Here is a 14,072-nt window from a genome sequence, read left to right on the forward strand (position 1 = left end):
TCTGTTCCATCCATGGCACCTTGTTGCTGCACCTCACATAGTGGAAGGGCTGATGGGACTAACAGACTTCCTTAAGCCCTTTATAAGGACATTACTCCCATTTACAAGAGCAGAGCCCTCACGACCTAATAACTTCTTAAAGGCCCCACCTCTTAATACTACTGCAGTGAGGATTAAGTTTCAACATGAATTTGGGAGGGACACAGACATTCAAACAACAGAACTTTACTTTTGCAGATTTTACAAAAACACATGCACATTGAACACATTGCTTGGCCCTTCCCATGTATGTGAAGGGCTCTGAAAGCCAAGCTTCAATAGCTCCAGTGTAAACCCAACTCTAGGCTACCTATTCTGAGTTGGGAAAGTGAATAACTTTTATTAAGTACCTTATCTCACCTTGTATTTTACATTTACTGACTCATTTTATTCTAAACATTATCTTATGAGGAAAGTAACGTTCCATTTTATAAATGAAAATGCCTAGCATATTCTTTCTGAGAGGATAACAAAAAATAGTCCAAAAAACTCTTGAAATGATTGTTTCTAGTGAGGGAGCTAGTGGGCAGGGCTGGGATAAATACATGTTTTGAATTGCACACACATTCATATTGCTTGAGAATTTCTTTTCTTTTTTCCCCATGGCCATTGATTACTTCTTTTTTCTTGAAACGGGGTCTCACTCTGTTACCCAGGCTGGGGTGCAGTGGCTCAATCTCAGCTCACTGCAACCTCTGCCTCCCAGGTTCAAGCAATTCTCCTGCCTCAGCCTCCCGAGTACCTGGGACTACAGGCATGCGCCACCATGCCCAGCTAATTTTTGTACTTTTAGTAGAGACGGGGTTTAGTAATGTTGGCCAGACTGGTCTCAAGCTCCTGACCTTAAGTGATCTGCCTGCCTTGGCCTCCCAAGGTGCTGGGATTACAGGTGTGAGCCACGGTGACAGGCCTGCCATTAATTACTTTTTAAAATTTTATTTTACTGTAGTAAGAACATTTAACATGAGATCTACCCTTTCAACAAATTTTCAAGTATACATTATTGCTAACTATAGGTACAACATTGTACAACAGATCTCTAGGGCTTACTCATCCTGTTTAACTGAAACCGCATGCCCCTTAATTAACAATTCCCCACTTTCTGCTCCCCCAGCCCCCTGGCCACCACCATTCCACTCTTTGCGTCTATGAATTTTAGTATTTTAGATACCTCATCTAAGTGGAATCATGCGTTAGTTGTCTGCGACTGGCTTATTTTATTTAACATAACCTCTTCAAGGTTGTTGCATATTACAGAATTTCCTTCATTTTAAAACTGAATAGTATTCCATTGTATGTATACAGCACATTTTCTTTATCCATTCATCCGTTGATGGACATTTATGCTGTTTCCACATCTTAGCTATTGTAAATACTGCTGCAATAAACACGAGAACACTGCTATCTCTTTGGGATCCTGATTTCAGTTCTTTTGGATAAATATCCAGAAATGAGGGGTGCCTGGATCATCTGGTAGTTGTATTTGTTAATTTTTTAAGAACCTCCATACTGTCTTTGGTAGCAACTGCAGCATTCTGCATTTCTACCAACAGCGTGCAAGGGCTCCAGGATTTCCCCATCTTTCCAATACTTGCACTTTGTTGTTGCTGCTGCTGTTTTATGATAGCCATCTTGACAGGTGTGCGGTAACACCTCATTGAGGGTTTGACTTTTAGATTAAAAAACAATTTATCATGTATTTTAAAGGAAAAAAGAATTCACACTAACAGAGAAATTACTGATAATAGGTTCATGCATCATAATACTGTTATGGGTTGAATTGTGTCCCATCAAAATATATTTGGAAACCCCAACCACCCCCAAAGTACTTCAAGGTGTGGCCTTCTTTGGAAATAGGGTCTTTGCAGATTTAAGCAAGTTAAGATGAGGTGACTAGGGTGGGCTCTATCCAATCTGACTGGCGTCCTTCTGAAAAGAGGAAAGTTGGACAGAGACAAGCACAGAGGAAAGGCAATGTGAGGACACGGGGAGGACACAGCCGTGTGACTGGAGTGATGCAGCTAGGAGCGAAGGAACACCTGGGGCCTCCAGGAGCTGGGAGCAAGGCCCGGAAAAAGCCTTCGGAGTGAGCACGGCCCTTGCCAACACCTGGATTTCAGCTCCCAGCCTCCAAACTGTGAGTGAGTAAGTTTCTGTTGCTCTATGCCACCCAGTTTGTGATAATTTAGTGCTGCGGCCCTAGAAAATGAATATGTTTCTCTCATGATAGTTATATGATGAGCATTTTTTTAATGTTTGTTGGCTGCTTGTATGCCTTCTTTTGAGAAGTGCCTGTTCATGTCCTCTGCCCACATTTTAATGGAGTTACTTGTGAAATACCATCTCATACCCATCAGAATGGCTTTTGTTAAAAAGCCAAAAAAAAAAAAAAAAAGGATGCTGGCAAGGCTGCGGGGAAAAGGGAATGCTTATTAGAATGGGAATGTAAATTAGGCCAGCCACTGTGGAAAGTAGCCTCGCGATTTCTCAAAGAACTAAGAAGTTAACTATCATTCAACCCAGCAATCCCGTTACTGAGTACATACCCAAAGGAAAATACATCATTCTACCAAAAAGACACATGCACTGGTATGTTCATTGCAGCACGGATTCACAATAGCAAAGACATGGAATCAACCCAGGTGCCCATCAGTGGTGAACTGGATAAAGAAAATATGGTGCATACACTCCATGGAATACTACATAGCCATTAAAAAGAATGAAATCCGTCCTTTGCAGCAACATGGATACAGCTGGAGGCCATTATCCTAAGCAAACTAACACAGAATAGAAAACCAAATATTGCATGTTCTCACTTATAAGTAAGAGTTAAACACTGGGTACACATGAACGTAAAGATGGGAACAACAGACATGGAGGACTACTTGAGGGGAGAGAGAAGGAGAGGACAAGTGCTGAAAAACTATTTATTGGGTAATATGCTCAGTACCTGGGTGAAGGATTCATTCACACTCCAAGCCTCAGTATCACACAATATACCTCTGTGACAAACCTGCACCTATCCCCTAATTCTAAAATAAAAGTTGGAAAAAAAGAAAAGTAATGCAATTTTCTTCCCTTGAGATACTTAGTGATTTTTTGTGTTTTTTTTTTGTTGTTGTTGAGACAGAGTCGGAGTCTCACTCTGTCGTCCAGACTGGAGTGCAGTGGTGTGATCTCGGCTCACTGCCAACTCCGCCTCCTGGGTTCATGCCATTCTCCTGCCTCAGCCTCCTGAGTAGCTGGGACTACAGGCGCCCGCCACCACACCCAGCTAATTTTTTATATTTTTAGTAGAGACAGGGTTTCACCGTGTTAGCCAGCCAGGATGGTCTCGATCTCCTGACCTCGTGATCCGCCCGCCTCAGCCTCCCAAAGTGCTGGGATTACAGGCATGAGCCACTGTGCCCAGCCTAGTTTTTTTTTTTTTTTTTTTTTTTTTTTTTTTTTTTTTTTTAGGATACTTTATAACTGAAAGGGATGACTTTAGTTTGGTAAAATTTGAAGCAAAAGAGAAGCTGAGGCACCAATCATACCCTATACAGACAGCTAAGCGCATTGTGTAAGGCAGATGTTGCCCACCACTCAGCCCATTAGAGAGTTCATGCACCAACAAAGCCAGAATAAAGCAATAAGCCCAATGGTGATCCAACCCTTTGCTGGTGTGAATTTTTTTTTTTTTTTAGACAGCGTCTTGCTCTGTCGCCAGGCGGGAGTGCAGTGGTACAATCTCAGCTCACTGCAACCTCCACCTCCCAGGTTCAAGTGATTATCCTGCTGCAGCCTCCTGAGTAGCTGGGACTACAGGCGTGCACCACCATACCCAGCTAATTTTTGTATTTTTAGTAGAGATGGGGTTTCACCATGTTAGCCAGGATGGTCTCAATCTCCTGACCTCGTGATCCGCCTGCATCGGCCTCCCAAAGTGCTGGGATTACAGGTTTGAGCCACCGTGCCAGGCCATGAATTTTAATATCTTTGGCTATTCATACAATACTGAAAAAAATCAGTTAGAAAAAACAATTCAGATGCATAGTTCTAGTGAAGTGCATATGTGTATCTTTTCAGGGGTGCACATCTGAAGAGAACATTATGTTTGGGGAGTTTTTCTGGCTATCTGATGTTTTTATGTTTTTTTCTAAGGTTAAAAATTAAACACATAAATGTACTTTTAAAGTTGACAATATCAAAAAATTGGAAAAATTTTGAGGCTGAGTTTACATAATTCTAAAACCAGATCAACTTGACTAAATTTAGTAACTTCAACGAGAAAAAAAAATGAAGTTTATTTATTTGGTTTGTCTGGCAAAACAATATGTGTTTAAATAGTATTCTGTAAACAATGTTTAATCATCAAGATATTACCATTATAAACATAGATCCATATTTTCAAAATACACAGATACATACACACACAGTAGCTTAAAAAAACTACAAGTATTTTTGTTTAGCAGATCAAAAGTTCCCACTAATGCTAGAAATTTGCAATGTCTAACAGAAGAATTTGAGTTTACTTTTTTAAAAAGATTTTCCTTACTTTAATTAATTTTAGGATCTACTTCTTGATATAATCTTTCAAATGTACTTACTTTTTATTAATAAATATATATATTTATATTTGTTCAGAAAAGCCACTTTGGCAGAAATCAAAGAACAACCATAAGTTGTGCTTATAAGAACAAAATCATTTTAAAGAACAAAACACAACTATGATAGTAACTGAAAACTGAGCAATAGATGTCCTTTTTGATAAACAAAAGAATGTACAACTTAAACTTCCAGTTGATACAACCCCTGGATGCTTTGAAGCAAAAACGTTTTGTTTTTAATGACTAACATTTTTATAGTATTTCTGATAGTCACCTAATAATAGAAATACATCATTCTCATTGTCCTTTTTCATTTTGTCTTAATAGCAGTAAATTAATCTAACTGATCTATTTCTATAAATTATATTCTTGCTATTAACTATAAATCTGAAGAAGAAAACATCAGAGTTACACATAAAATTCTTAAAAATGTTTCCACTTGATAATAAATATTCCCTTACCAAAAAAGTTTGGGCCTGGGAGAATTTCATTTCTTGTTTTTTGATAGTGAAGAAAATGGATGTGCATTTTTCATCCTGTATTGATTTGAATAATAGAGATTCACTTATAATGTGAGCAGTACTTTGCCTTCTTTGGTAGGTAAGATCTAATGGCAAATTAAAAGCCACTTAAGAGATTACCTTTAGCCCTGGTCAGAAAGAAGGCAAATTAGTCCTTCCTCCCTCTCACCTCTCTGTCATACTCCATTCATGACTTCTGAGGCAGACAGTGGTTCCAAAGATGGCCACAAAAACATCCCATCCCACATGCTCATCCTTCACAGTGTGAGCTTGACATTCTTCCCATTGAGAGGTGGGGTCTCCACTTCTCAATGCAGAGTGGAGGAGAGACTGTCACTGCTTTGACAAATAGATTACAGTGGAAGTGACATCCAAGGCTGGGTCATAAAAGTGATGCGGCCAAGCCTTGCTCTCTGGAATACTCTCTCTTGGAAGCTTTCAGCCACCATGAAAGCAGCCCACTGCCCTGAGGCCACCCTGCTGGGAGCAGGCCCAAAGTGACCCATGTGAAGACAACACGTGGAGCTGTCTGAGATTACACAAAGAGAGAGAGGTGCTGGATCAGCCCCAGCTATTCCAGCCTCCCAAGCCCCATAGGAGAGACGCCCATGCCAGAACCACCCAACTCATCCCTTCCCCAGTTTCCTGACCTATGGAAATCGGAAGAGAAAATACAATGATTGTTGCTATTTCAAGCCACTAACTTTGGGAGTAATCTGCTGTGCAGCAATGACATCAAGAACAAGCTCCAACTTTCTGGAACTTCCTCTTTCACTTGAAAAGAAATGCCTCAAATATTGCTGCTTCGTGTCTGTTTAAATATCTTTTATTGTGAAACAGGGCCACCAAATCTAGGTCAAGAGTCCCCCTGGCCCAGCTGTTCCTTATCTGAAAGAGAAAAAGAGAGGAGAACCCTGTGAAATGTCAGGCCACATGGAGAGCAAAGGGAGAGATCAGTTACAGCCACCTTTCTCTGATGAGCTGCGGGCTAGCTAATTAAAGGCTTTTGCTGCCTATACCAGAGAGGGGAAGAAGGTAAAAGTCCTGAGTACCAAACAACAGAGTTGTTTTGAAATCCAAGTAATGTGGAGTCAGAAACGCCCAGGAGTTAAAGAACAAGGAGTCCTTTTCTATTCCCTTTTTCCTATTAATAATGCATCTTGCGTTGCAAAAGTTATCAATACCCAATGGCAGCAGCACACTGTGGTGCAAAGATCTGGGTTTCATCACTGCACTTACAAGCTGTTTGACTTTGGGCAAGCCACCTAACTTCTTTGAGCCTCTGCATTTTCATCATTGAAATGAAACCACCACACTTACTCTGTGAGGTGAAAGGAAACTGCACATGTATGTAGCATGCATAGCACAGAGCAGGCCTTTGGAAATTATGACTACTTTTCCATCTTTCTTTTCTAGTATTGGTTATGCTGCTCATTAGCTGTGTGACTTTAGGCAACTGACTTAACCTCTCTGAGCTTTGGTTTAAACTGTGAAATGATGGGTTGATCTCAATAGCCTCTCAATCTCCTTTATTATTTTCTTCCTTAGATTTCTGCGATCACCTCCTAACTTGTCTCTCCCTCTCTTGGCCCATCGTGTCCCAAACCATCCCACGCATGCTTCCAGAGCCACCGTGGTACTCAGCAAGGCAGCTCATATTTCAAGGATAAGTCCCGAAACTCAGCACACGAGCCTCTTCATGGTGGGACCTGAAAGTCCCTCTGCAGCCTCAGCCTCAACATCCTTCTATCACTCTCCCCCGCCCCAGCTGCACCAAACCACTCAGTCCCCCACCAGTGGCAAGCCCTCTATTCCTTTGCCAGCCTCCTCCCCTTTGCCACATTGTTACCTTCCACTTCCTCATCTAACCTCAACTCAAGCATCGCCTTCCAGAAAACCCTCTTTGACCCTCCCAGGCAGGAGTCTGTTCTCCAGCTTTCTATGACAAAAACAGTCCAGCGAATGCTTCCAACCTAGAACTTAACATAATCATTGAAATGGCCTCTCTGTTTCTTCCAGCTCAGTTTTAACTTCCCTGAGGGCAGGTACTTGTCCATCTTTCATCTCATTATCCTCAACATCACAGGAACACAAAAATAAAGGTTTGTGGGGCACAGAATGCTGAGCAAACAACACACTTAACTGCTGCTGTGCCTGTGGCCAGGAATTCACACCACTTCAGCTCCTTGAGGGGTTAACAGACTCTGGACGTCCTAACTTGCATCAGCTGATGAGAAAAATCTTCAAAATGCAGCACCTGAATGTGTTCCTTTTAAGTCATCGTTGCACAATCGATAAGTTTTGGTAAAAGACTTTTTGAAAGACCAAAAATATGGTGTTTTATTTTTCTTCCTTATATTCTGGAGTTTGCATTTTAAATTCACATCCAGAATTAAAGGAGGAAACTCCATGAACAAAAGCACACAGATAATTTTCTAGCATGGAAAAGGCTGAGAATGAGTCTGGAGGGGAAATGGGAAAACAGACAGGGTAGGAGGGAGCGTCCCACACCTGACAGCTGGACAGGGCTGGCAGAATGAAGGAGGCAGCCGGAAGGCAAAACCACCAGGGACAAGGGACTCAGCCTCTTGGGGATCACTCCCAGGGGAGCTTATTCCATTCCTCAAGTCCTGATTCCTGCAGCCCCCTGTTCCAAACCCACCCCCCTTGCAGACCCACACCTTTTGTCTTGCTTCTTTCCCCCACCCAACACCTCCCCACACCCAACCCTGGCGTTGTGTTCCCATCACCCATTATTCAAAAAGATGAAGTGAGCAAGAGTCCAGACCTTCGCTCTGAATGACTTGAGTTTCAGTTCATCCCTAACATATACTTGCTGCATGCCCTTGAGCCAACCTTGAGCTTTAACCTCTTTGAGCCTCAATTTTCCCACCTGTAAAATCCAGTTGACATACCAGCGCGAGGCTATAACAGGGACTAACTGAGATGAACTAGGCAAACTGCTTAGCACAGCATGGCAGTCAGCTCAGGATGCCATAACCAAATCCCACAGACTTGGTGCTTAAATACCAGAAATTTGCTTTCTGGAAGCCACAAGTCCAAGATTAAGGTTTGGTTTCTTCTGACACCTCTCTCCTTGGCTTGCAGATGGCTACCTTCTCACTGGATCTTCACATGGTCACCCCTCGGTCTGTGTGTGTCAGGGTTCTAATCTCTTCTTACAAGGACACCGATCATATCGGATTGGAGCCCACACATATGACCTCATTTGACCTTAACTACCTCTTTAATGGCCCTATCTCCAAATACATTCCAAGGTACTGGGGATTTAGGAATTCAATGTACAAACTTGGAGAGGGCATAATTTAGCCCATAACACATAGTAAGCACTTATGCTGTGGTACTTATCAAAACCTGCCTTGTCAGTTACAATGCTGATGTCCTTTTACTAAATTCTAAGTGCTGTGGGCTGACTGACAGGAGGGCTTGGTCTTTTTTATTCTTTCTTATTGATGATCACCCAGGCCCTATCTGGTCCTCGGCCCTGGCTGCAGCATCTCCTCCTGCCTCCTGCTGCTGCCTCCACAATGAGCTCCGCTCCGAGCCTCCAGTGGCCTTGGGTCTTCTCAGAGGTCATTTCTTCTGGCTGGACAGCTCTGTTCCTCCTCTGGCCTCTCCTGGTCTCTTTCTGGATGTGGACCAGGCCCTCCACGCCCTCTCCATAGCCCCGCAAGGCTGTCAGCTCCACCCAGGTGAGGACTCTTGTCTGTTTCTTCCCTGACATATCCTCAGCCCCAACGCAGTTCCTGATACTTAGTTGATCTTCCTTTGGGGAACATTGCTAGAGTCAGCAATGACACCGTTCTCTGAGCTAGGCCTTGCCCAGTTCTTTGTAATGAACAATCAGATGGACATCTCAGGACACCACTGCATCACAAGCTCTTTCATTGTGTAGCCAACAGGCTAAACAGTGTTCAGAAATGATCCACAGAGCTTTCAGCCTTCCAAGAGTATGACTTTGTTTTTTTTTCCAATGTCCAAGCAGTCCAGAAAAGTCACACCCACTCCCTGGGGTGGATACAGAGCTGAGGCCACATCCCCACAGCCAAGCCCTGGTGGCCCAATCTGGAAGCGGCTTCAAAAAAGAAAGATATTCTCATATTCTGACTCTTCGTGTTACCTCCTCAGAGCAGAAATGATGACCTATGGGAGTCTGATCATAATTCTATTACCCCATCTGGGATAGGTACAATGGCAGGCTTTCTCTATTAAATAGACATTAAAATAGCATAAGCTTTGGACAGATTCCTCATAAGAATCTGACAATTATCACATGTGCACTCTCCTTTCTCAATACACTGACTCCATCTCCTGGAAGGCAGGCCACTGATCTTGCTGTAAGTTACCCAAAAACAGTGGACAGCGGTCACAATTTGTTCATCTCATTTGGTCCTCACAAAAAAAGAGGGGAAGCATCATTAATTGTGTAATGAATGTTAGGAGAGCTCCAGCGTCCTAAAGGGGAATTTGAAAAAACGGTCTGTCAGAAAGCATGCAGTATGTAGGCCAGGTGCAGGGGCTCATGCCTGTAATCCCAGCACTTTGGGAGGCCGAGGTGAGTGGATCACCTGAGGTCAGGAGTTCGAGACCAGCCTGGCCAACAGGGCAAAAACCCGTCTCTACTAAAAATACAAAAATTAGCCAGGTGTAATGGCACATGCCTATAATCCCAACTACTCGGGAGGCTGAGACAGGAAAATCACTTGAACCCAGGAGGCAGAGGTTGCAGTGAGCCGAGATCGCACCATTGCATTCCAGCCTGGGCGATAGAGCAAGAATCCGTCTTAGAAAAAAAAAAAAAAGAAAGAAAGAAAAAAGAAAAGAAAAGAAAAGCATGCAGTATGTATTTTAGAAGGAAGGAAAGAAGGAAAAAGAGGATGAGGGAGAGGGAAAGAGGAAGAAATGAGGGAGGGAGGGAAGGAGGAGGGGATGGAGGGAGAGAGGGAGGAAGAGATGAATGAAGAAAGAAAGAGGGAGGGTGGCCAGGTGCGGTGGCTCATGCCTGGTAATTCCAGCACTTTGGGAGGCCGAGGCGGGTGGGTTACTTGAGCCCAGGAATTCGAGACCAGCCTGGGCAACATGGTGAAACCCCATCTCTACTAAAAATACAAAAAAGTAGCAGGGCTTGGTAGCAGGTGCCTGTGATCCCAGCTACTCAGGAAGCTGTGGTATGAGAATTGCAGAAGAATCGAGAATTGCTTGAACCCTTGGAGATGAAGGTTGCAGATTGCACTACTGCACTCCAGCCTGGGCAACAGAGCGAGACTCTGTCTCAAAAAAAAAAGAAAAACAAAAACAAAAGAGGGAGGGCAAGGTGGAGTGGGAAGGAAAAATGGAGGAAGAAAAGAAGAAAGGAAAGGTCATATTCCCCAGAACCTTTCCACAGTACTTTAAACATAGTAGGTACTTAATAAGTATTTATGGAATTGAACTGAACTGCCCAGGTATCTGTAATACCATTTTCTCAACTCCAGCCTCACTTTCTAAGCATTTTCTCTAGAGAGAGGTAAACAGAAAAAGAAAGCATTCATTCCACCAGTTCTACGCCCTTCACCCCATGCATCGGGCCTGGCTATGGGCCGGGCCTGCCCCTGCAAGGACAGGACAAACTGATCCATGTCCTGTCTCGAAGCTGGTTTCCTGGCAGGACTGTAACTCAACATTCTGGGAAATACAAATATCCCCGGTAGGTAACTTACTCTTGAGTTGAAGCCGTCGGTTTTTATTCCTAAACAAAGTAATGAGTGAGCAGTTGCTCAACTCTTTTTTTTGTCTGTTTGTTAAAAGAAAGGCCATAAGAAGCAAAGCCAAATGCAAACAGAACAGAGGTATAAATAAACAGCCGCTCTGGTGAGTGCCAGGAAAGAGCTTAGCGTGACTAAAGGAGAAAATGTAACAGGTAAACTTCCTCCTAGCATTTCTTATGCAGCAGGAACCAATTCCTCGAAATAGCCATACTCACTGTATCCTTTTCCCAATACTGAGACAAGCCTTGGCCACACCATTACCAGGCACCTGGGGAAAACAAACACAAGGGACCCTGCCTTCCTGCGAGAATTGAACATTCTGTGAAAGTGACATTTCAGGGATGCAACAATTTCTACACCTTCTATTTGCTTGAGTGTCTATTTGCTTCTATCTTTTCTAAATAATATAACCACAAAAATCCATATTTGCAGAATGCATAATCAATTATTAGGGCTACCAAAATCCTTTCCAAATCAATCTTGGACTAGGGGCACTAACCTGCCAATATGAGGGTTAAGAAAATCATGCAGTACAGGAAACAGAGGAGGACTGGGCCATAGGTTTGTTTCATGATTGCTGGTCTTCACTTTGATCTGCATATGCTCATTTACCACCTTCCACCATACTTCCAGCTTAAGTAAAATGGGGATTGCTTACTTAGCTGGGGAGAGCAAGAGTTGTAAGCCAGTGTTTACAAAGATGTGCCCGAGTGAACAGAAAACCAAAAATATTTACCAAAGGATGCTCAGTGTGTCTTAGGAGAAAAATGTTGTGCAAACATTTTTGAGGTCACTATTCTTCATAATTTTTTCTAACTATAAATTATGTATGTATAAAATCTGTATATTCATTATAGAAATGTTAAAAATAAAGAAAATTAATATCCTCTTTAATGCCACTAGCCAGAGATAATCAGTATCAATATTTTGGTGTATGTCCTTTTATTCTGCTTTCTATAGATATTTATATACCGTTTTTATTTTCATAAAATTGGAACCTATTGCTTCAATGATTTACTTTTTTCACTCATTAATTGTAAACATTTTCCCATGTTATTAAATGTTTTCTAGCAACACTTGGAGGGAGGGGAGAGGTCTTTGCAAATTTCATCGATGAAAAGAGGTATATCAATGTAATTTCCTAGTTTACTATGGAAGTTAAATAAGAGATATTTGATAATTTTCAAATTCTTTAAGTTCAACTTGAACAGACCAAGAGAAAATTAGGGGCAAAGAGCATAGCGCTGAAACCTGAAAGCAAGCATAATTAATAAAATATAACAACCCAGATGAAAGATAATAGCCATGCTTTATATCCTTCAAGGGGAAAACTTGGTAAATTTATGTAAGATTGTATTACATATGGATTTAAAATTAAGACATAGAAAAAGTCATTGGTTTATTGGTATTAGAAGTAACAATGTCATCTGTCATTTCAGGGTCCCATTTTCTTTGACAGAAAATGAGAACAGTCACTTGAAATACTAAAAAGAGCTAACGAGTATGTCTTCAATAAACACAAAATATAGTGAAAATTCCAAGTATTTATGACATAAATTATATGAAAATGAGAATATTAATATGTGTCTACTATAAAAGGATACACACAAAAATAAAAGCCAATTTTGAGCAAGGTAAATATCTACACAGAGGAGGAAAACGCTGAAGTATTATTTGCATAATCTAGATACATTGCTCTTAATTCAACAAGTATAAATTTATATCTTTAAAATCATGACAAAGTGCATATTTTATCGATTAGCATAATAGATCCCTACAGTTATATGACTATAGCGTACCTGATGAAAATATATATGAATGCAATCGTCCTTGAAGATAAATGCAAAAACAAGTACTGTACTTGGATTATTCTTAAATCCACAATATTCACTTAAAAAAAAAAAGAGCCAGACTAATGACATGAAAGCTGATGTAAATGTACAGCGTGCGTTTCCAGCTGCACCTGCTCCGATGAGCACCGAGGCAAATGTAAGAGACGGAAAGAACCCACCCAGCGGGGCTTTCTCTGCCCACCGTACCCCTCCCTCTCTCCAGGGGAACTAAACATTCGCTTTTGTCCAAACCCAAAGGCTAATGAGAGCTGGTAACAGCCAACGAACGACAGACACAAAAGCGACCTTCGCCACACCTGGATATCTCTGATGCTCGCTATGGGACAATGGGTGGATTGGGTCCACGTCGCAGACAACCAATGGCCTTTTTAGCAGCAAGAGGAAGAGAAGGAAGTCCCTGAACTTAGTGCGTTTTGCATTTTGGGGTGCCCTGGTAGGCGTGATTGACAACTACCACCTGAGGAAAAAAACGTGCGAAATTCCAGAAACAGCAATCCCAGCCCTAAAAGGTCAAGAAAGTGCTTTTGGCCCCCAAACTCTGAAAACCCCGGACCACAAGCCGAGCCCCTCCCTGGTCTCTGCCGCCAACCCCGCGAGCCAGGGAACCCCGGGCCGCTCGGCCGCGCATGCGCCGCGGCGGCCCTGGCTGGGCGTGGGAGCCGCGTGGCCCGAGCGCGCAAAGTACCAGCTTGTCCATGGCGCTGTGCTGCGGCGCTCCGCTGGGACTCGTAGCGATCCCCCGGTGCAGGGAGGACCCCGCCGCAGCCGCCGCGCCCTGCCCTCGTCTGCTCTCCGGAGTCCGCTCAGGCCGCGCGGCTAGCCGGCTGTTTGCTGCCCCTGCCGTTGCCATGGCGACGGGCAATGCTCCGCCTGGGCCTGGCCACCGCCCCTAGCGCGGCGCGGCGCGGCTCGGCGCTTCCCGGGCTCCGGCTCCCGAGCTACTTGCATGCTCGGAGCCGGCTCCGGTTCCGGGGAAGCCCAGAGCTTCTGGCCTGCCACTGGGCCCCAGGTGCCGTTTCTTGACTATTTTCCATTAGGTTTCTCTTAGCTCTCCCCTGATTGTTTAGCATTTGTTTGAATGTGGAATTTTGAGTGTTTCTAGCTTTAGGAGGAAAAAATAATTCAAAATGAAATTTAGAAGATTTCAACATTAATTCGCACAGTCTTGATTATTAGTCTTAGACTGTAAGTTTTAGATTCTTCTCATTGCTTCCGTGTCTGGTACCTTCACAGCTATTTCTCCAGCTAAGACCTCCATAGAAACGTTTAACTTTGAGTTTTAATCTATAGGTAATAAAGATA

General features: G+C 42.9%; 1 protein-coding gene across 1 annotated transcript in view; it reads right to left on the reverse strand.

Moving 5' to 3' along the window:
• Positions 1-13,646, reverse strand: part of DNAH5 (dynein axonemal heavy chain 5) — a 332,345-nt gene extending 318,699 nt beyond the window's left edge. Inside the window, exon 1 of the mRNA XM_008975442.5 lies at positions 13,456-13,646. Coding sequence (XP_008973690.3) covers positions 13,456-13,620 — 165 coding nt within the window. The 5' untranslated portion in view covers positions 13,621-13,646. The remainder of the gene's footprint in view (positions 1-13,455) is intronic.
• Positions 13,647-14,072: the final 426 nt, after the last annotated feature.

The sequence above is a fragment of the Pan paniscus genome, chromosome 4 (assembly GCF_029289425.2).
Source record: "Pan paniscus chromosome 4, NHGRI_mPanPan1-v2.0_pri, whole genome shotgun sequence".
Lineage (NCBI taxonomy): Eukaryota > Metazoa > Chordata > Mammalia > Primates > Hominidae > Pan > Pan paniscus.